The sequence below is a fragment of the Macaca fascicularis genome, chromosome 15 (assembly GCF_037993035.2).
Source record: "Macaca fascicularis isolate 582-1 chromosome 15, T2T-MFA8v1.1".
In the NCBI taxonomy this organism is placed as follows: Eukaryota; Metazoa; Chordata; class Mammalia; order Primates; family Cercopithecidae; genus Macaca; species Macaca fascicularis.
The window spans coordinates 59,736,025-59,759,757 of NC_088389.1; the positions used below are offsets into that span (position 1 = coordinate 59,736,025).

Below are 23,733 nucleotides of genomic sequence, written 5' to 3' on the forward strand. Positions count from 1 at the left end.
TTTTTGTATTTTTGGTAGAGACAGGGTTTTGGTAGAGACAGGCCAGGCTGGTCTTGAACTCCTGACCTCAAGTGATCCACCCGCCTTGGCCTCCCAAAGTGCTGGGATTACAGGCATGAGCCACCGCACTCAGCCAAAGCCACTGAATATTTCTAAACCCATTTGAACTTGCTAGCAGTATTTTAAACACAGACCGTCCGGGGAGTTCTCACTCCCTGCTGCCACATCTGCCCCTTTCCTGCTTGTCTCCCAAGAAGAGAGGCATAACTGGGACCCTGGTGGGGCTCCCAGATTCCCAGGCTTGGCTACTTTGTAACATCCGGCTGATTCCACATACCCCTACTGGAGAGAAAAGCCCTGAAGTTTCACAATTCCACAGCAGAAACCTGACCTAAAATAGCAGCTAAGAAAGAGGGATTTGCAGGAAGCTGGGGGAGTCCTTGAATCCCTCATCCCAAACCAGCCTATGCCTGCTAAAACTAAAACAGGACTGAAAGATGGATTTGCTCTGAAACCCTCAGGGTTCCCCCAGGTTCCTGGTGCTCTTGAAGAATGAGCAGCGCACCTCTGCAGTCACAGAGAGAAATGGAATCCCACAGTTCCAGGCCAGTTCTGGCACAGCAGGGAGAGGAAGGTAGCTTCTGCCTCCCACAGTTACTCAGTCTTATGGAAACAGAAAGCCAGATAGAGCTTTTAAAAAACAATGACATTCAAGCAGAAATTCCACAGCCAAAACACGTATGTGTCACCGTGGAACCAACAGGCAAGGTGTCCATCCCGTTGAGGAGGGATCATTTATTGTGTATGTTTAGGAGCAGAGATCTTGAGGCCAAAGCCAAGTTCTTCATCCCCAAAGGCACCGGTGGTGCCCACTCACATCACCCAGCCCTGTGCTTCCAGGCCGTTGTTACCTTGGGGAATAAATGGTGATAGTTTTTCAACAGTGTAATTAGACCAAATCAAATTCTAGTCTTCTAATGGCTATTAAATGCATCACAAATCCTTTAGTGATTCTATTTAGAGAAAGAAATAAGTCCTGGCTCAGGCTCCCTGTTGGGCAGACTGGCCAACCGCCGGATCTGCCTCACCCAGTAGATAGATGTGCCTTGTGTAGAGTTTGTGCACAGGGCCTGGCTGGATGTCAGGGACACTAAGGCAAAGGTGTTCTCGGGGAATTACTTGCACTGGGTCTCACTGATGTCTTCTCTTGATCCTCTAGGATCCGAACCACCAAAAGACAAGACCATCATCCTGGAGCAGCTGCGGAAGATCTCCCTACCTCTCTACAGCATCCTCTCTGCCCTCACCATCCTCGGGATGATCATGGCCAGTGCTTTTCTCTTCTTCAACATCAAGAACCGGAATCAGAAGTAAGCCAGACTGGTCCTCCTCTGCGATGCCACTTTCTGAACTGACAAGCCTGTGGACACAGTATAGGAGTGCCACATGACAGATTCCCCGGGGCCACAGAAGTCTGCAGGGCTGAGTTTCCCAAAGTGTTACTCAGTTGCTAGGATGTTGTAGGTGTTACATGTGTGTGAGTAGGCGCATGCGAACACACACACACAGAGGCAGGGCTGCTGGTAGTTGCACAGGAGTGTAGTCAAAGAAGTTTGAGGAAGTTAAATAAAATCGAAGAGTCCAAATCCATGGGCCTTCTCAGAGCTTTGGATATACTCCTGTACTTTGTGGAGGTCCAGGAGGAGAGATAGAGAAGACAGAATTCCCCAAACTTCTTTGCCCCTATCCCCTAGCATCGCTGGGAATCACCACTGAAGGAGGTCACAAAGTCCGGTGAAACGGATTTCCTTTGGTACAGTTAGTTCATTATGGCCAGGAAACCCTCCCTTCCATCATCCCGCATGGCCCTCCAGATAACTCCTCATATCACAGAGAAGAGCCCTGAAGTTCAGCGACGGAGTGCTGCTGTCCACTCGTGGCAGACTGTCTCCTTGGTTTCTTGTCTTAATTTCTTTTCCCCACCACATGCCCTTAATTCTCCAGAGGACAGAAGCTGACTGAGTTATTCCGGTCAGTCGTGGGTAGAACTGGCCGCCACTCCAGGCGGTGGTTTTCACCAAGTGCGTTTTGCTTCTTTGGTGTCCATAGCAAATCCCTTAACCCAGCCCCAAGCCTTTTGGTGGAATGAGCAGGGGTGCAGAGCGTGGGCCATCATGGGGACAGCCACCGTGACCACCTACATGGTTCCGTGGCTCTGCCATGGTGCCCAGAAGCTACACTGCAGGAACTCGTGGGCTGTCGGGAACAAGCCTGATTCTGAAGAAAACAGGTTTTTTGGTTTATGAGATTTTTTAGTTTCTCCCTGCTTGCAAAGAAGGAATTTGGTGGCTCTAGAGTTTTGTGTGTGTGTGCTTGGTTTTTTAATTTATTTATTTATTTTATTTATTTATTTTTTTAGAGTCAGAGTCTCACTATGCTGCCTAGGTTTTTCTCAAATTCCTGGCCTCAAGTGATCCTCCTGCCTCAGCCTCCCAAGTTGCTGGAATTAGAGGCATGAGCTACTGTGTCCAGGGTTATTTTGTTGTTGTTTGGCTTTTTTTGATAGCAATTGCTTAGGTCAAACCTATTTCCTGAAAAACAGAAAAGAGTTTTCTTCTCCTGTTATTTTATGTTACTTACAACAAATAGCACATCTACTGGCCCAAAAAAAGAGTGAGGCAATATTTGCCCACTCCATACAAAGCTTAAATGCTGAGCATACCTCTTAGCACTTGGCACAGGCCTGGGCACATAATCAGCTCTCAAAGTTAGATTGACACCCCAGATGCCTCAAGAAGTCCCATCAGGACAGCAAGTTGCCCCATCATAAGACTAAACTCATTGAATTCCTTAACTACCCCCTCTTGGCCTCCTGGGGGAAAGTTACCATCACTCTTTCAAACAGGCCGGCATCCAGGTGAAGTTTTTGTTTTGTTTTTTAACTGGCTTGGCTATTTTAAAATCTGCAGAAAGATAGAAAATAAATATTGCTGTGGTTCCCAATCCCTCCCCCTACTTCTCTCTTCCTAAATCCGTCCTATAAGGCCCACCTCCTCTGGGAAGCCTGCCCCAACCCCCAGCTCTCCCCTCCCCTGACTGCTGTAGGAATAAGAATGGAGGCACCTAAGTAGTTGATGGTTTACAAAAGGACCTCCAGGGACCCAGCGTCATCTCAACATCACGTGTGTCCTAGTTAACAGGATCAGTTATCTCATGTACAGGTGAGGAAATTCAGCCAGGCTAAGTGACTTGGCAAGGTGTCACTTTTATGGAGTGGCCAAGTCTAAGCCCTGGACCCCGTGCTCCCAACTTGAAAGCCAGGGTGCCATCCACAGAGGAAGAGCAGCAGGCTTCTTATTTCCCTCTCCCTTTGACATACTGCATGTTTAAAATGTGAAGGGTTAACAGAATTGCAGAATGCAAAGGAAAAAGTGTTGGGGAACAATTGGTCGTAATTACAGTCTGCAAAAGAGCCCCTCAACCACAGGGTGCCTGAAACCTGAAGCCCTTCTGAGCTGATTGTGCTGGGGGAGCCAGGTACCTACCAGCCCACTGATGACCCTGTCTTGCTGGGCAGCTGGGGGTCACCACAGGGTTCCAGGAGGAAATGACAGAGAAAGATGCAGAGTCTGGAAGTATAAAGAATGCTCCCTGCTCCCCACCGCAGCCTAGTGAGAACAAGGGTAGTGGGTGGGGTGGGGACTCTGGTGTCTACCTCTGTCACCCGCTGACTGGAGAGGTGGTCCTGCCCACATGTGTGGCTGTCTTTGTGCACGGAACAGTGTGAGCTTTCCTAAGCAGCCCTCAGACTCCCAGTTAGGCCTCCTTGACACAGTTCACTCAAGGCTGGGGAGTGTGGTGTGGGACTTTCTCCTCACTGTGGGGAACGTGGCTGAAGTTACATGTCACATTCTCTAGATTTGACAGGAGTTCTCAGCCCCAGCCAAAAAAAAAAACCTGTCGACTTAATGCTTTTGTTTAAACTGAAAATTAATGGATGAAGAAGCTGATGTGACAAGCTGTCCCTGGGGAAGTAATGGGTGAATTTGACAAAGGAGACAGGGAAATCAACAATTAGAAATATATCGTTGTCTGAGGCCTTTTAGTGAAGGACAGACAGTAGGTGGGGAGAGGGGTAGAGGAAACAGAGCTTTTCGTTATTTCTCTGTAAGGGGAAGGTTCCAGGGTGAGCACCTGGGTGCTGGGGAAAATCTGACTAGAAATTTGGGCCTTCCTGCTGATGTGTCCCCTGGGGCCCCATGGCACCTTACCGTTTCTCTCTTTCCCCTCTAGCCTGAGCAACAAAATATATCTAGCAGGCATTTGGAAAATACCTGTTGAAGGAATAACTAAATTAACAGTTGTGTTAAATCTATTGTCTCTTTCTCTTGTCAGGCTGATAAAGATGTCAAGTCCGTACATGAACAACCTTATCATCCTTGGAGGGATGCTCTCCTATGCGTCCATATTTCTCTTTGGCCTGGATGGATCCTTTGTCTCTGAAAAGACTTTTGAAACACTTTGCACCGTAAGTCATTCTGCATAAGCCAGTGGCATATGATAGAAAGTTTCCTAGGTGACCTCAGTCATCAAAAACACAGATGCAAACCCAGAAATACATGAAAATACATGAACAGGCAGGAAACAACCCATTTAGTAGTTCTTCAACTCAACAGGGAAGAACGATGTTACTGTCAGGCCGGCATTGGGTATAAGTACTGCCTGTAAAGTTAAGATAATGGACTTCCAGCCTGGGCAACATGGTGAAACCCTGTCTCTACAAAAAATACAAAAAAATTAGCCAGGCATGCTGGTGTACACCTGTAGTCCCATCTTCTCAGGAGGCTGAGGAGGGAGGATTGCTTGAGCCCAAAGATCAAGGTTGCAGTGAGTTGTGATCTTGTCACTGTGATCCAGCCTGGGAAACAGAGAAAGACCCTGTCTTAAAAAAAAAAGATAATGGATTTACCAGACCACCGTTAGAAGAGAGCCCACTGAGAAGTGACAGAGTAACACAGAAAAGGAGGGAAGAAAGTTATCATCCAGGAAAGCACCAGCACCAAGGGTAAGAGTCAGGGTCAGGGTCGTTTAAGAAGGAACAGATCCTCCCCTCTACCTCAAAAACCATCAAAGAATATGATGATAGATCTTAGTATGTCTGACTTTGAGTTATATGGTAAAAGCTATAATTGTTATTTTCTATTTAATGGTGTTTTCTTGAATGGTTTTTTCCTTATTGTTCCCCTAAGGAGCATTTTTAGACATTCTTTCCTAACGATTCCTCTTATGAAAGTTTAATACCGGAAATATAATGTATATCTGTTTGTGTACTTTATATATATATATATGGTTTATACATAAAAAAGATTAATGTTTCTTCACATTCAAGAACCAACAGTTGCCCCCAAGGGGGCTGTATCATCCCTGTGAGATATATATATATATTTAATGAAGTACAAAGCAGTGTAATTTATTTACTATATTTTAGAAAGATTATTTTTAAAGTTAATTAACATGTTAAAAATTGTAATGCCCAAGGAAATGCCTTTTAGTTTTTTTTGTTTGTTTTTTGTTTTGAGACGGAGTTTCGCTCTTGTCGCCCAGGCTGGAGGGCAATGGTGCGATCTGGGCTCACTGCAACTTCCGCCTCCTGGGTTCAAGCGATTCTCCTGCCTCAGCCTCCCAAGTAGCTGGGATTACTGGCATCCGCCACCATGCCCAGTTAATTTTATATTTTTAATAGAGACAGGGTTTCTCCATGTTAGTCAGGCTGGTCTCAAACTCCTGACCTCAGGTGATCCACCTGCCTCTGCCTCCCTAGTAATTTTTTTAAAGGGGGTTATGTATTAGCAATCACTTAATAGTTGTATGGAACTAACTCTCAGTTGAAAATATCATGAACTTACTTTTTAAGAATGAAGTAACCAGTTGGGATTTATTTCTGGACATTGACTAAGATCTGTCCAAATGGGGTTAGCCAGTTGGGTCTCTTTGGAGTCCCAGATGCAGTAATTCATCCAGTCCCCTGCCTAGAAGACCAGAGCTGAAGGGGATGGTCAAAAGATCGGTGCTGAGTGGATTAATCCAAAAGCCACTCCTTTGTTGGTGCTGTTTTCTTTCAAGACGTTGAGAGCACTGTGGGCCCTTTTTGGCAAAGCAGCCTTCTTTAGGCTGCATTTGTTGTTCACAAGCCTCAGTGTGCCCACTGCTGGATAATAAGGGCTGAAGACTAGCAGTGAGGGACACTTAAGTGAAGGACCCCTTAAATGTGCTGCAAGTCCCCACTCACACCCCAGAATTTGAGGACTGATCTGGGCCAGTCCCTCTGCTCTGGGACAGCACGTGGAGGGAAGCCCCCTGAGATCTTACGGTCTAGGGGATTTTGCTCCCCGGATTTCTGCAAATGATTAAACCAGACTGACTGTTACACATCATCAAGAAATCGTTCCTGTTACCAGTAACTTCAGTGTGAGCATGAGCTGTCTAGCCAGGGAGAGGTCTACAGATACACTGACTTTATCCTCAATTGGGCAGTGCCTTGAGAAGTGTGTGGTCGAGTCCCCAGTAACTGAGGGGGTAGTGAGGTCACTGGTGTGCTCAGGCCCCTCTCCTTTCCTGGAGGGACCTCCATGGCCATCAAACCCCAGTGCTCCAGGGTCACTTGGTTCATTCTTCCCACTCAAGAGTTTTTCACTCCAAGCCTGGAACTGGCTCATTCCCACCAAAAGACCAAAAGAGTGTGGCCTTCCCATAATTCCCATTATTCTGCCCTTCTGGGAGTGAAGAAAGTGAATACAAAAGATGCAAGTCCCTGGCTTCACTGTGCCTGGAGTCAGCTTACAAAGAAGCTGAGATGCTCAAAAGTCCTTGTGGGTATGGTTCAGTGGGGTTGTTCTCTAAAGAATACAGCCTTCTGGGGCCGGGTGCAGTGGTTCACACCTATAATCCCAGCACTTTGGGAGGGCAAGGCAGGCAGACTACCCAAGGCCAGGAGTTCAAGACCAACCTGACCAACATGGAGAAACCCTGTCTCTACTAAAAATACAAAACTAGCCAGGTGGGGTGGTGCATGCCTGTAATCCCAGCTACTCAGGAAGCTGAGGCAGGAGAATCGCTTGAACCCAGGAGGCAGGGGTTGCAGTGAGCCGAGATCATGCCATGGCACTCCAGCCTGGGCCACAAGAGCAAAACTCCATCTCAAAAAAAAAAAAAGAGTGTGGCCTTCTGGCATGAGAATGATGACCAAAGCACATGGAAGTCTTGCTAGTTTTGGTGGAAGTGTGAAGACCACTGAGTCTCTGATATTCCTACATCAGCATGACTTTTATGCCCTGAGATGCCTAACAATTTCATGAGCATACAATTTATTTATGGTCAGCTTTCCTGGGCAGTGGTGAGGCCTGAATAAAAGGTTGCTCCTGAGGGACCCTGATGAGGTTGAATGAGGAAAGTGAGGATTTCTCTCTTCCATCTGTGCTTAGGCTTCCTCCCCAAGTTTTAGGACGCTATGATGATTACAGTAATGGAAATGGTACTGGGGCCGGGTGCAGTGGCTCATGCCTATAATCCTAGCACTTTGGGAGGCCGAGGCGGGTAGATCACCTGAGGCCAGGAGTTCAAGACCAACCTGGCCAACATGGCAAACCCCGTCTCTGCTTAAAAATACAAAAATTCACTGGGCATGGTAGTGCACGCCTGTAGTCCCAGCTACTCGGGAGGCTGAAGCAGGAAAATCGTTTGAACCCGGGAGGCAGAGGTTGCAGTGAGTTGAGATTGCGCCACTGCACTCCAGCCTGGGTGACAGAGCAAGACTCCATCTCAAAAAAAAAAAAAAAAAAAAAGATACTGTGGGCAAGTTTGGCAACTCCATTTTCTCAGTGGCATCCCTGAGAGGCGAGGGGCTTGCCTCGCTCCCCCAGCTGAGAACCAGTGGAGCAAAATCCTACCCTCGTTCTACCACGACCCCAGTCCCTCCCGGGGGCCACTCTGCCCATCTCCTCATCATTTGCTATTGGCCACCTGGGAATGCCTCCAGCAGGCCTGAGTTTCAGTCTTCACTGCAGAGACTCCTGCAGCAGACATCAAGGGCTGCCCAGCCTTCAGAAACTCTCTCCTTCCCAGAAAGAAGTTCCTGACATCTCACCTTGTTCCCAAGCCAAAGGCTATGAAAGCACAGGTGCTTTCTCAAGTTTGACCTGAATTCGACAACCATGGGGTGACGCAGGCTGGGGAGCAAAAGCACGGACATCCCCCATACCCAGGGCTTTTCTTTTTAATGAAGCCTGACATTCTATTCTGGGAGTCACGCTCATTTGTGTGAGGGGAAGGTTGTCCTGGGAAGCCGGGGAAGGCTGGTATGAATAAATCATAAAGCGCTTTACAAATCAGCATTGGCTCTGAAGATGAGGGCCCAAAAAGATGCTGGGGCCCAGTTCTCGCCGCCCCTGAGAATTAATTTATTTGCAGTCAAGGCTGTCTTAGAAGCTCTGTAAAGGGGAGTCCACACGCATGACTGTGGGGAAAAGGCATAGATTATCTACCCTGGATCGAATTGGGTCAGCACAGATGTGTACATGAGTTAGGGCTGGGGCCATTTATTTACTAATTCTCAATATTGCCCAGGAAGAGGAAGTGAAAGCTCTTGAATTTAGAGCCTAAGTATCAGTCCCCGATGGGTACAATTTGGATTGTATTCCACCTGCTATTCCAGGGTGGGCAGCTCCTTCATTTCACTTGGTGCCGTGGATTCTGTTCTTCGGACCTAGAAGGCTGCTCCCAGCAAACTCCCACCAAGCAGGGAGCTGCAAGGAGAAGTAGGCCCGTGTGGTGTAGTGATCACGGATCTTCCAACAACAGCCTGCACTCGACTGCCACCTCCTCCACTTACTAGCTCCTGACTGCAGCAAGTGACTTAACCTCAGTTTTCTCATCTGTAAAATGAGCGTAACAGTTTTCCCTCTGCAGAATTGCAGTGTGGGTTAAACAAGACGATTCAGAAAAGCCGCCTGGAACTCAGGGAGAGTGCTACATGGAGGGATGTAGGAGGAGGGACAGGCATCACAGCTTGTCACCTTGCATCCTCGTCACAGTGTAATTTCCTGGTGTCCCACACTGGGTTCTGTAAATCTTAAAGGACAGGGGACAAGGTAGACCATGAGGCCCGGTTCAGACATGGTGCAGCCGAAGTCACAGTTCTGTCTGCTCTGTTGCCATATACATGCTGCTTTTTTCTCCCTTTTAGATTTCAATGTAGCAGCCTAACACAGTGAGAAACCATGAACACCACCTCAGGCAGAAACCTATCATAGTCACAAGATTAGGCCTCTCTAGGGGCCACACCTCTGCTCAGACAAGGGTGGGTGCGTGTGTGAGTGAGTGCACACACACTCTCACACACACACACACAGTGCTACTGCTAGGGACGCAGTTTCTCTTAGTTCCCATCCCCCACTCCCTCTGACCCTTTCCAGAATCTTCCCAGCCTGTCACTGCTGGTTTCTGCAAGTCTTGAGAGCAGCTCCAGCGATACCCCGTGCTGTCTCCCTGGACACTGTGTGGGTAGTGGAGTCACCATAGCAACGTGGCCCCTGTGGACATGGAGCTGTCTGCAAGGACGGTGCTGGGTGCGGGCCAGGGCCCCAGTGCCAGGGAGAAGGGATGGACCCCTGCAGCTGAGCTGACCTGGCTCTGGGATCCCAGCCCCTGTCCTCCCAGACAAGGAGCCCAGCAGGTGGGGAAGAGAAAAAGCACTTGCCTTCCTTGTGGATCTGAGGCAGAAAGCCCAGCTCGAGCGTGGGAGGAGTAAGAAGGGACTTTGCAGACAGGATGAGGAGGCTCCAGGTGGACCTTAGATCCCAGCGTGGGCCTCACACAGCTTCCTGGGCTCTCAGAAGCATTCCTGGGCGTGGGTTAGTCAATAGCTTCCTGTTAACTCCCCGAGTCTGTGCCCTCAGCCCCTGTGATTCACCAAGGCCAGCTTTCAGCCGGGGGCAGCCTTTCCTTCACGACCACCTGACAAGGCCAAGTTCACTGTCCGCACCTGACGGAACAGAAGACTGACGCCCTGTCACACACTGCTAGGCAGCAGGGAAGAAGTTTAAAACGAGCTCTGTTGGACCACAAAGATGACTGAGATGTTTCATTAGAAAACAATAATATTCAGATTTTTTATTAGCAGGCTTATACCAGGAAAAAAAAAAAAGTCAACTAAGTTATTAGGGATGTGGTAACCACTTATCCCAGCCAATATTACCAAAATTTTTGTCTCAGATTCTTTTAAATTGAGATATAATCCACATACCATAAGTTTTGCCCTTTTAATGTGTACAATTCAGTGGTTTGAGTCTGTTATTTCATTTCGATGGCTCTGCAGAGTATATTGGAGGAGCACCAAAGAGAGAGGTTCTGCTGTGGGACTGACTGTATTCAAATCCCAGCGGCACTACCTCCTAATGTGTGACTTTGTTTACCTTATTTAACATCTCTGAACCTCAGTTTCCTCTTCTGTAAAATGGGGATGATAGTAATAGGGTTGTGAGGATCAAATGAGATCATGTATGTAAAGCACCTAGTGCCTGCCACACAGTAAGACTTCATACATCTGAGCCATTATCATTATGTATGAACGAGTGATGGGACTGTCTGGATAATTGTGTTCATCTCTGGATACCATTAAGACAGACACTGATAAAGCAGAGCAAACGTGGGATGAAGAGGCTGGGAGGCCAGGCGCGGTGGCTCATGCCTGTAATCCCAGCACTTTGGGAGACTGAGGTGGGTAGATCACCAGGTCAGGAGTTCAAGGCCAGCCTGGCCAACATAGTAAAATCCCATCTCTGCTAAAAATACAAAGATTAGCCGGGCATGGTGGCAGGTGCCTATAGTCCCAGCTACTCGGGAGGCTGAGGCAGGAGAATCACTTGAACCCAGGAAGCAGAGGTTGCAGTGAGCCAAATTGCACCACTGTACTCCAGCCTGGGCGACAGGGGGAGACCCTGTCTAAAAAGAAAAAAGAAGAGGCTGGGAAAACCAGTTGATGCTGGCCGGTTTGGTGTGGGTACCCGTGGCAACCTCTGGTTTTCTGTGGCCTTGCTCTACCAAAACTGGGGCGGGAACAGACTTGGGTCCTGCCTAAGTCAAAGCCAAGCTGGTGGCTGCCTCTGCCACCTTGAGTGCCAAAAGGGGCTTTGGGGAGGGCAGCAAGGGAGGTAAGAATGACACAGATGGGACCTCTGAGGACGCTGCAGCCATGTAGTGGTTGGAATCTGACCTAAGAAGCCAGTTCGGCCCAGGGCTGCCCTGAGGGACGCTCAGAAGAGCGTGGCTCAGCTTTAGCTCCTCCCAGCTGCCTCTGCTTGCTGACCACCCCAACTCTTTTATCTATTTTTCCACTAAAAAAAATATGTATATTATAAGCGTGGCACTCGGTGAATTTTCACAAACTGAACTCAACTGTGAATCCAGGATCCATATCAAGGAGCAGGGCCTTACCAGCATCCCAGAGGCCCTCCCTGTCTCCTTCCAGTTCCTATCTGTCCCAACCCTCCTCCCCCTGCCAAGGGTGGCCCCCATCCCAGCTCCTGCTTGCACAGACGGTGCTACTCAGTGTGCACTGAGCCACCTGGGGGTCCGGATGGAATGCAGCAGGTCTAGAAGGGGGCCTGTGCGTTCCTGACACACTCTCAGGGGATGCTGATGCCACATCCCCAGACCACACTTGGAAGAGCAGAGATAAGATTAGTACCTGATGCTTTATTTTTGTGTTGTCTCTTGGAGACTGGTTGTGTAAGATAAATGGAAGCACCAGAAGCCTGGTCTCCTGGGACCCAGCTATGGGAGGGAAGGAGCTCCTGGGGTAGAAGACACCGAGTGTGGCCCCCACCCTCGAACCTTGGGAAGCAGGGTGGTTCTCTCACAGCTGGCAGGGTGGGGTTTGAGTCCTGAAGCACCCCTTCAGCCCCTTCACCCTGCTCAGATGGGTGGCAGCTGGGCAGGGATGGGGCAGGGGAGGCCTAGACACTGGACTGGGGAGTGTGATGTCCTCTTCCTGCCCTCCTAGAGGTACTGGAATTTTCTAACTCTAACTAGAAAGGTAAAGGCTGCCTAGGAACACCACTTGGCCTCCCAGTAAATTCAAGTCTGGTAGGAATTAATGAAACATTTTTAGTGAAAAGGCCATAAATCTGTGGGGTTTTTTTGTTGTTGTTACGTGGGGATTTCTTTTTGAGGCAGTTGAGAAGTAAAGCAATGTAATAACGTGGGTTTGGGGCTGTTTCTGCAGGTGGGCTCTCATGGCTGGCCATGGTAATGTGCTTGGTGATTTCAGAAGGCAGCAGGAAGGCTGGGCCAGGAGACACCCACAGGGTTTGGTGGTGGCCTTGCCTGGTAGGTCCAGACCAGCTCGGGGAGAGGGCCCAGGGACTGGCTGTCACAGGGCCTGATTGGGCCAGCTGGAGTCCTGGATGGGGTGCAGATGCCCGCTTGATGACAGTGGCCTCCCCACCCCCAACTGCCTTCCAGTGGAAGGGGCTGAGTGGGGAACCAGGGACTCCCCGGACTCCTGAGTCAATACGTAGATGATGGTCTCCCTTCCAGACAGCCCACATGTGGGCCACTCCAACCTTTGGCTCTGCTCAGCACTCTTGTTCCCACAATTCATTCATTCATATGATAACATTCCCAGGCACCTACTAGACACAGATAATGTCCTTGGGGAGCTGGCAGTGTAGATTGAAAACCTAAGTAAACAAACAGTTCCCATTTACTATGTTGTGTACACTGACAGAGACAGGCCTAGGGGAGTGGGTAAGGCCCAGAAGCAAGGGACAAATCAGGGAAGACTTAAAATAAGGGACCCCTCTGAGTGAGCTCCAGTTATTTCTGGAAGTCCTAAACGATACACCATACTTGCCCACAGAATTCTCAGCAGCTGCAATCACACGGTGTAGCCTCTCAGACCTTCCTCTCTGACCCTGATGCCCACTCGTCCATGTCTTCTGTCCACAGAGCTGCATGAAGGCACATAGCAGCCCCCTCCCCACCACGCCCCACCCCCGCCTGCCACCACCCATCTGAGAATGCTGCTCTTCCAAAACCTCCCCGACCTCCAGTCCTGAGGCTCCTTCTGGGGTTGTGGGGGAACAGGAAGAAAGGCCTCTTCCTCATTCTGCACTGTTCTGTGGCCCGAGCCAAGGCTGCTAAGGGCAGTTGTGCACTTTCTGCACTACACAAGGGTGTTGGCATCAGGGGCAGGAGCTGAATTTTGGCCTGTGATCGGCTCTTTGAGCCAAGTTCTTGGAGTCTGTTGGCTTCGAGGGCCTTGAGGAGTGGAGTCGTTCAGAAAGGGCCCAGAGGGGATGCCTTTCAGAAATTTCTCCTCCCAGAGGGGGAACCTCTCTCTGATTTGCCCCAAGGCTCTAAGATGCCCCCTAGGCCCTGACTTGGGTTCCAAAGTGCTCCTGCAGGTCCTGAGTCACCTTTGCCCCCTGCACCACTTCCCCAGAAAGGCTCTGCTATACTCTAAACTCCAGAGAAGATTTTCTGTACAGGTCTTACCCAAAACACCCTGAGCAAGATGGGGTTTTTGGGAGCTGTTTCTAGAGGCTGCTCTTCAAAGTCTTATAACTTCAGGATTTATCTGTCGCCCCTGCCCCAGAAGACAAGACGGGCCCTGGAGACCTCAGGCCTCTCACCTCTCCCACCTCATACCTCACAGTGGTCTGGGTCTTGCTTTGGGGCACTCTGGGAGTTTCTTCCCTCCTTCTCACTATTGATCACCTGGAATGAGCAGTCAGAATGAAATAAAAGGCCCTTGAAGAAACTTCTGGACAGCAGGAGAGTGACTTGCCCCTGTGTTCAGTCAGCCACCAGAGCTTGCTTCTCCCTCTGACTTGTTGGCCTGAAGCCCACATGAATCTGTGGCAACAAGGAGACCCGGAGCACGGCAGTCCCGTCCTCCCGTCCATCATCTGTCAGAGCAGGCCTGCCAGCAGAGGTTGTGTGTCCATTTTCATGCTGATCCCCAGAAGGGCATTGAAAGCCCTTCACCCGGCCAGGCATGCTTCATGAAATCAATGGAGCAAGCGGCTGAGCAGAATTGTTCTGGGCATAGATGCTTCCTTCCATTTGGAGATTTGCTCTTATTTCTTTTTCCTTTTTCATAGCTGAGACTGAGATGGGCGCTGCCTGCCTAAAGTTTGTCTTCCCCCATGGATGTATTATGTTCAAGGCAGTTTGCAGAGGGGGCTGAGTACTTGATGGCTAAGGGGAGAAAAAGAAAGATGTTAAATCAGAAAAATAAACACATGTAAGACTTTAGGAGAAAAAGTGAAGTAGCTGGTTGGTGTTGATGAATCAGTAGAGACTTGTATTGGTGGTAACATATTGAAAAACAGAATAATTAGAACCCTTCAGATGAAACCTTCTAGTTTATTCGGCATCATAGAGCCACATAGAAGGGAGGCACCTGGGATGTCATTAAATGAAACCTCCCTCAGTGCAGGAAATGCCCCTGCAGCATTCTGATGGAGGGGGAGAAGCCGGGGCGGGGGGGTCTTCCAAGCTTTGCTTGAATATGTGGAGTGATGGGGAGCTCACTACCTGTCAGACAGCATGTAGAAGGAACAGCTGAGGCCATGAACTCAGCCTCTTTTGCTATCAAATGCTCCAGTTCTCTCTGTGGTCTTCCTTTATTTTGCTTGCTTGGAGTCAACTTGCACATCTGTGGTGACAAAGAGTTTACAACCTCCTAAACTGGCGCATCCAGCCTGATTGTCTCCTCTTGGCTCCAGAGATTTAAAGGTGGGCACAGCAGGCCCTGCCTCCCAGTAGCCTCATCTAGTGGGAGAGGCAGACAGGTAATCAGATAGATGTCATCTCTGTGTGACCAGCAGAGCAGAAACATGCTTGAAGGCAGAAGTCATGAGGAGGAAGTGGTCAGGACCTCCCTGCAAGGTCTCAGTAGGCTTCTCGGAGGAAGTGGCTCACAAGTTTGGATTTCAGAGGATGCATGAGAAGTTCTGAAGAACACTGAACAAGGAATGGCATTTTGGGTGGAGGAAACAGCAAGTGTCAGACCTGGCAGCATGAGCCAGTGTGATGTGAGGGGAAAGACTGAGCAGTGCAGGATGGCTTGAGGAATATCAGAAGAGGTAGGGTGGAGGGGGCTGCACCCTGCCTGCTAAGAATTTGGAGTTTAACCTGAGGGCTCTGGGGCAGCAATGGGTTTAAATCCCAGAAGCTTAAGCTGGACTAACACTCAATACGGGGACTGACTGTGGAGCCCTGGCAGTAGGTGTCTGGTGATTGTAGGCAGGAACGCTCCCAAAGACAAGGTGGTTAGTCAGTTCTCTACACCAGACAGCAATGGGATGCAGCATTGAGAGTCTCTAAGACAACCCCCAAGTTCAGTGATTCACTAGGACTCTCAGGGCTCAGCGTGCAGTCATACTCGCAGCTATGACTTATTACACTGAAAGAATACACAGCAGCATCAGCAAAGGACAAGGCACATGGGGAGGCGAAGTCCAGGGGAAACCAGGTGCCAGCTTCTGATAGCCCTATCACAGCAGAGGTGCACAGGACACGCTTAATTCCCCCAGCAATGAGTAGCGACCACATGTGTGCAATGCTGCCCAGGGAAGCACATTAGAAATGCCATGCCCAGGGAGTTTAGTTGGGGGATGGCTATGTCGACACCGTCTGCCTACTACATAACAAAATTCCAGACTCCCAGAAGGAAGGCAGTGTTCAGCATAAACCATGTTGTTTGCACAACCCGTTTAGGCACAGTGAGCTGCTCTTACCATTGAGGAGATGGTGGGAACCATCCAGAATCCAGGCTCTCAGATACCAGCCAAGGACCAACCCTCAAATCAGACCTTCCTAAAGACAACGGTCTCAGGCCTGCTACGTTAACTCTTTTCTGCCCAGGCATCCTCAGCTATTCTTTGCTTTTAGTTTATGGCAACATATTGCAATTTCCAGATGCCAGGTTAAATTTATATTATTGAGTTTTAACTAACGACTAATTAGATGGTTGAGTCTTAATGAATTTAGCCCTCACAAAATAGACAAGTGGCCTGGAAATGATTGTTTCAAAGAAAACATAAGTTAAAGCAAGTATTAAGAATGCTTAGCACACTAAGGCCGGATGCAATGGCTCTTGCCTATACTCCCAACACTTTGGGAGGCTGAGGCAGGAAGATCACTTGAGTTCATGAGTTCAAGGCCAGCCTGGGCAATATAGCAAGATTTTATCTGTACTAAAAATCAAAAGTTAGCCAGGCACGGTGGTGCATGCCTGCAGTCCCAGCTACTTAGGAGACTGAGGTAGGAGGATTATTTGAGCTCCGGAGATGGAGGCTGCAGTGAGCTGTGACTGTACCACTGCACTCCAGCCTGAGTGACAGAGCGAGATCTCATCTCAAAAAAAAAAAAAAAAAAAAAAAAAAAAGGCTTAGCACACTGGAGTGGCACATCTCCTCAAAACAGATCTTTGTCAGCCACAGGATGAGGTAAAAATGATGATATTACTTCATCTTTGTCCTTTTTAAAATGCCCATGGTCTGTATATGGTAATTTGTCAAATTAAACATGTTCAAGAGAACGTTATCAAAAATGCTGTAGACCATTGGTCTTAACAGTCGTGTCAATAAATTAGCTTTACAAGTGTGTTGAGGTCCCCGGAGGGTGTTACAGGTTGGTCAGCTACCCCCTCTGGGTGTGTCCTGGTCCTTTGACATCTGGCTCCTAGGTGTAGATGAACCTGATTTGGGTTGAGGAGACTCCATCTGAGGAGGAGGCAGCAGCAGGATGTCAGGGAGAGAGACCTGGACCAGGACGAAGCATCGAGTTCCAGGCTCAGCTCTGGAGCTGTGTGGCGTGATTAAGGGAAATATCTTAAATGCGCTGGGCCTCAGTTTCTTCACCTGTTAAGGGATTTCTTCGCTTAACTGACACCTCCAAAAAATCACCTTGGTGTTTGTTATTTTTCTTGTTGTTTGTTTTTATTATTATATACTTTGCCTCTGGCCTAATAATACTTGTTGAAGATGAACAAATGAACAAACTAATGAATGAGTGACCCAGCAAACTAATGAATGAGTGAATGAATGAATGAATAAGATGAACTGTCAAGTCCCATGCATCTCTGACAGATGACAAACGTATTTTCTGGTCATTGAATATGCTTAGGTCTAAATTCTCTATCTTTGGCTCTTTCCCCCTCCCTGTTTTGTATACTTTTCTCATATCCTTTTATGATCATCTGGGTAATACTGTGGCCATTCTACATTGTTTCTAAAGCACTGTGGTTCATTTTTACCCATCTGATTTCTCCTTGTTTGTGAAATTTTAAAAACAAAGAAAAAGAAAATAGAAGGCTCAGTGCCCACCTGTACCCTCGCAGCATTCATGCTTCACAGGCCTGTGTTTCCGAACAAGTGCTGTGATACTGTTGTCCTTCCCTTGATTTAGTGGGTCGGCCTTGCAGTCTAAAAATAGTTCCTATTTTTACAAATAAAATGGAAATGCAAAATGTTCTGTCTCTGAAAACCCGGAGAGTCAAGTTGCCGGAAAAGCAGGAGCAGAATGAATCCGTCAGGGGAATGGGCTGGGAACATTTCTTGGAAACTTCCTGCTTGTGCTGGTGGCAGCCAGCCCTGAACTAGAAGGGGCCTGGGGAAGCCAAGCAAAGCTGCTGTGCTCAGCTCCTCTGGATGCAGAGGGCCTCAGCTGTCTGCTGCAGCCTGGCTGCCTCTCTTTTCCCTACCACATCTACTTTTCTGCCTTGTGTTCAGCCAAGGCAGCTTGGAGCCTTTCAAAGGAAACTAAGCTCAACAGAGCTGAGGGAAAGCAAAGACCCAAGCTCAGAGCTGCAGCTCATGGGGCACGTGGCTTTTCCGTCCCAGTGAGTGGGAGGCCCCAGAACTCAGTGGTGCACAGCCCAGGGCTGGACCATGATGTGGGGCCCCCACCTGGAGATGTGCAAGTCTCCTGGGTATTAGAGGGTGTCCAGTCTAAATGGTGAGGGTCGGGGGTTCTGGGAGTGATGCAGTACAGGTGAAAGTGGGCGTCCTGGAGGCCCCTAAAACCTAACAGGTGGTGGCCAGCCTGTTCCTGCCCTAAGGGATCCAAGTTGTAGGCTCATGTCAGGGCCGGCTGTTCCCATTAGCCACCAACCCAGCGCTAGGGGTCAGGGCACACCTTGGTCCTGAGGAATAGGTGAGAGCCAGACAGGGCCTCAGTCCTGAGCAGGGACCAAGGTCTAAATGTGAGCTCAGTAGCCAGGCTGGCCTGTGCTGACTAACTGGCCTTCTGAGGTCGCACTGGACAATAGTAGCCACATGGCCTGACCATGTGGGGAGAGGACTGGGCAACAGGAAGAAGGAAGGGAGGAGGGGACGTGAAGGCCAGAGGGTTGGACCATCACCTTTTGGTGGTACCTCAGCAGTCTGTGGCTCTCTGCCTGGCTCTCTCTGGGCTCATCTAAGGGAGGATTTGAATCTTGCACTCCTGTGTGCCCAGTGCCCTGGGTCTGGTGAGTGACTGATAGAACTAAATGCCTATTGAATGGAAATTTGATTGAAAGATGCCAGTGAAACTCAATGATATGTAGAGGGGAGTATTTTTCCCCGTCATGAAAAGTCCCCCTGCAGGGTGGTCTCATATCTGATGAAGTCCATCTACCTAAGGAAGGTCAATGCTTCTGTTTTCTCATGGCCTCTAGGTCAGGACCTGGATTCTCACCGTGGGCTACACAACCGCTTTTGGGGCCATGTTTGCAAAGACCTGGAGAGTCCACGCCATCTTCAAAAATGTGAAAATGAAGAAGAAGGTAATCACTCTCCTGTTTCAGGGTATTAGCAGTGTTCACTCAGCATTTATCTAGCAAGTATATACTATATTCCAGGCACTGAGCTATTTGCTGGGGATCCAAGCTAAACACAATCCCTACCTCCTGCTACCTTCAGCCTACTGGGGAAATCGGACAGTTAACAAAGCATTTATAACACAGTTATCAGGGCTGGCTGGGGACATGTGGGGAGTGCTGGGGTACAAAACACTCAAGGGAGGCTTCATGGAGGAAGTGCCACCTATGCTGGGGCCTGGAGGGTGAGTGGGAGTTAGCCAAGCAAAGGGCGTAGAGATGCTGGGGACCTTGTCAAAGGAACCATCCAGGGCAGCCTGGGGATAGGAGGAGGGTGGTCAGGAGCTGAGAGAGGCTTGATGTGGCTGGGGCGTAGGACTCGTGGGGACAGGGGACAGGGAGAGGCTGGAAGGGAAGGCTAGAGCCACATTAAGGAATCTGCACTTTAACTTATGGGCAATAGGGAGCTCTTAAAAGAGAGGAGTGAAACAGGGCTGGTACTGGATTTAATGATTCCATTTTCAAAGAGGCTCTTGTAGGACAGGAGCTCAGCCTTCACACCGTGGACTGCATTCGCCACCCGTGAGGTTTGGTATAGCCATGATGTTGCCAACCTTGTCTCTTAGTCATAGAGAAACTTTGTCCACCACTGTCCTTTTTAACTCTTGCAGTGGTACTGGTTCTCCCCTTTCTTCTGGATAAAGTTTGTGGCAAGTCTTATGATTTTGAAGGTCCTCTGGTCAGTAACTATTATAATATGTAGAGTCTATCATTATATTCAAAACTTCAAACAGTATTCATTGGCACAACTTCTCCCTCTCCCAGCTCAGGCCTGCAGCAGGCCGGCCACCTGCCTTGGGAAAAGGGGTATAGGCTGGCTGCTTCTCTCTTTGGCCAGCCTGCATTCTTTCCCCATCATCCCATCCACCCAGGTGTCCAACCCCTCCGGAGTTGGAATTAGGAGTGGTGGAAGGGGCAGGAAATACTTTACTTGCTTGGAGCTGGCATTGGGCTTACTGGGCCTGGCGAGGATTGCAGCAGGCCCTTTACACTCCTGGGGTGCTTTTCTGGGTCCCTCATTACTGGGACTTTCTCTCCTGCCGTGCTCTTGATGCAGATGAAATGCTCCCCCAATTGGCTATTTGTGGTTTCTTCCCCTGCTCCTGAGCATCCTTCAGTTCTCTACCCTGGGGTCACCTCACCCCTCCAGCTAGTCCTGGACAGGGCCACACAAGCTCTTCCTCACCCACGGCCCACATCTGGGGCGCAGAAAGCACTCCTGCACCCTTTGCACCTACAGACCTAAGGACTGAAGGCTGATGTCAGTGTAGCAGCTGCCTCTCTTTTGTTCCATCCTCAGAGCAGCTGGCCAGTCCATCATCCCCCATTAGATTTCTCAAGCGGGAGTCAGACACCAGTCCACAGGGTCCCCCAGGCTGCAGAGACTCCTATCAAACCACCCAGTGATCTCCTTTTCACCGGAAACCAAGGCCTCTTTCTTGATTTGAGGTCATGGAGGAAGCGTTCCCTCCCAGTCCACCCATTTCTGTCACCAGGGGAGGGGTCTCATAGTACCGTGATACCTCTTACCGAAAAGGCTCTTCTCAATTTAGTCCCCCACCCATCACACCCTAGCCCCCTGCACACACTCTTCAAATCCTGATGTGGGCATCACCTGTTTACTGACACCTCCTCTGCAGATCCTCACTGTGGGCCCATCCCAGTGGAACATGGAGCCTGTTGTTCTGGTTTTTCATCCGAGCCTCCATTTTGCTCCCTGGTTACCTGGTGCCAGTGGCAGACAGCAACCCAGCCCGAGCAGTGGGGCCAACAGGCAAAACAGAAGCCTGGAGTTCTAGTCTCTGCTCCACTGCTGATCTGCCGTGTTCCTTCAACAAAGCTCTTAATCTTTCAGGACCTCTGTGTCCTCATCTGTAGAATGGGGATACATTGATATAGTATTGTCCCCTTAGCTGTGATTCTGTGGGCTCCTGCCTGGTGTCCTGGTGGTACCTCTCCCTCCTCAGGCCCCCCACCCACCTCTTCACTGCCAAGGTCCTTCTTCAGGACTGCAGCGCCCTGTCCTCTCCAGATGAGGTGGAGGTATATTCTGTTCTTTGCCCCCTGCTCCACACCCGAACCACCTTAGGAAATCCACAGGCTGCATTTAGAGTGGGGAAAGAGCCCTGCTCTGCCGCCCTGTCCCTGTGCTCGCCTGGAGAGGCCCTGCGTCTCTGGGCCCTGGCAGCATTTATGACAACTCTCCATGAGAGGAGAGGCCTGGCCACCCCAGTGTTTCTCAGCTCTGGCTGCACACTGCAGTCCCACAGGACCTTTTGAAAACTACAAGAAGTCACCCAGCCCAGGCCAATTGAAATGAGGGCTCTGGGGCCGGAGCTGAGCATCAGTAGTGTTTCAGCTTTCCCTGCTGATGTTAATAGACTGCCGAAGTTGGGGACCTGTGGTCTCGGTCAGGGCTTCTGAGTGTGGCTGGCCTGCAAGCTGTTAGAAATGCAAATTCCTGGGCCCCGCCCTGACCCTAATGAACCGGAATATTTGGGAGGAGCCCAGGAGCCTGTGCTTTCCCCATCCCCGGCCAAAGCAAGTCAAGGCTGGAGAGCCACTGGCCTAGGTGACTTCTGGCGCCCCTCCTGCTCTGCGGCTCTGGTTTAAGAGCTGCTCTGCCATTGATAACTCCATCCTGGTTTGGAAGAAGCACAGTGTTGGTTCCTATGTACTAATATGTGATTCATCCCTATGGTCATCTGTGATAAGGAACCTGCCTTTATGCTCTCTAACGTGACTGCCAAGCAACAACACGCCAACTGTCTGGCAACAATCGACAAAACATATCAGGGAAAATGGCAGGAGTTCAGTTGTCTGGAAGCTCCCTGTGGGGCAGTGATGTGGTGTCATCACCAGAGGCCACGGGCTTTGCTCACTTCCTCCTGCACTGCCTGAGCCAGGGCAAACTTGATCCCCCTGAGGGTCTGGGCCAACTCTGAGAGCTTGGGCTTGCAGTGGGTCCAGGCATCCAGGGAGGGGGCTTATCTGAGAGACAAGCCCCACACACACACTTTTTTAACTTTTTAAACTTTCTTTACTTTTTTTTTTTAACTTTTTAAAACTTTTTTTCTACTTTTGTTTTTAAGGGTAATGATGTCAGAGACAGTGGGGTTTAAAACAGTCCCTTAAAGGGTATGAGGTTAGAGGACTAGAAGGTGACAGAGGTTGGACATCAAAGGATGGTAATTGTGTCACCAGGCATCTAGAGGAAGATGATTGTGATGGTGAGAAGGGCCTCAGGACCAGCGGGGGAAATGACATCAAGGGTGGTGAGGGTGACATCAGGAACAGAAAGGGAAATGAGAGCAATAAGGTTCATGCACAGAGGGGATCAGGACCACCTCTATTGGGTTAATGACACTGAACTCTCCACTTAAAAATGGTTAGTTAGGGGCAACCCGCTTGGGTCCCCTTCCACACTGTGGAAACTTTGTTATTTCGCTCTTTGCAATAAATCTTGCTGCTGCTCAAAAAAAAAAAAGGGGGGGGGTTAGTTAAAATGGTAAAGTTTATGTGCATTTTACCACAATAAAAACAAAACTATAACAATAAAAGCCAACTTGGTTATGTAAAAAACTGACACTGTGAAGAAGAGCCCAATTTTGAACTACACCTGTCACAACCCTTTCAAAACAATCTGGTTCCCTGATTGAGTTTGTGGTTTGGGTAAGATATAAATATCTCTTCTCTACCCTATCCTCCTGTAATTTGGTTGGTAAATAATACTTAACCACAGCACCACAAACCGGCTCCTGGAATAACTAAAAAGCCCAGAGTGACCCCAAAGAGTTTCTCACACTGGAATAATGTACTTACCTAGCCTTCATCATTTTCACAACAAAATTAGTACCAAATCTTGTACTGAAAGCCTTTGGCAGTTCATATTGTTCATTTGTATTGTGCAGTCATCGTCACCATCCATCTCCAAACCTTTTCATCTTCCCAAACTGAAACTCCATACTCATTCAACACTAACTCCCTCTTCTCCTCACAGCCACGGCCACCACAATTCTTTCTACGAATTTGACTCCTCTAGGAACCTCATATAAGTTAAATCATACAATATTTGTCCTTTGGTGACTGACTTATTTTGTTTCTTTTAAAGAAGTTTGGACTTTTTTTAGTGGCCCCCTTAATTTTTTTTAACTGACATATATACTAGATTTGTATCAATTTGCAAATGCAATCATATGCTTTTTTCAATGCAGTTTCTTTATCCTTTTCTTCTTTGCATAGCTCCCACCCCTCCTCCCTCCATCCATGATGGCTTGCCCTCCCCAAACGTACATATACAAACTTCATCCCATATGCCCCATATGTCCACAGTTTTGAAAGCATTAAAGGAAAAGAAGCCTATGAAAGGCTATTAAACACGTGGTGACTTAATGCTTCCAAATTTCATATTTTTACAGCATGTTACTTTTTTTCTAAAGACCGATTGTGAAATCTTTTTAAATTGAGAAGGTTTATTACAGTCTTTATTTTGCCTCATATTAGGACCAAATGGAAGCATTGAGACAAGAGTAGAAATTTAGAGATGACACCTTCTGTTCTGGGGGAAGATGTTTTGCTTCTCGGCCTTTTGGCTAAGATCAAGTGTGAGGACAATGGAAGTTTACTACAAATATGACTGGATTCTGTTGCAGACAATAACATGAGTGGGAAAAGCATCTGAGGATAAACCCTCAGACTTTCATCTGGGCTCAACTTAAGGAAAATGCTGAGGGCTTTTAGTAGCTATCCTGAAGCATCCGCCATCTAAAGATGACTAGAGAGCTGAGCCCCAGGGGCACCATCCA

At 48.8% G+C, this 23,733-nt stretch overlaps 1 protein-coding gene across 2 annotated transcripts in view; it reads left to right on the plus strand.

Annotated features, from left to right (window-relative positions):
* GABBR2 (gamma-aminobutyric acid type B receptor subunit 2) overlaps nt 1–23,733 on the plus strand; it is a 417,858-nt gene that overhangs the window by 315,228 nt on the left and 78,897 nt on the right. For both annotated transcript variants that reach the window (XM_005581209.5, XM_065530287.2), the window contains exons 10-12: nt 1,220–1,370; nt 4,396–4,528; nt 18,728–18,835. In XM_005581209.5, coding sequence (XP_005581266.2) covers nt 1,220–1,370; nt 4,396–4,528; nt 18,728–18,835 — 392 coding nt within the window. The remainder of the gene's footprint in view (nt 1–1,219; nt 1,371–4,395; nt 4,529–18,727; nt 18,836–23,733) is intronic.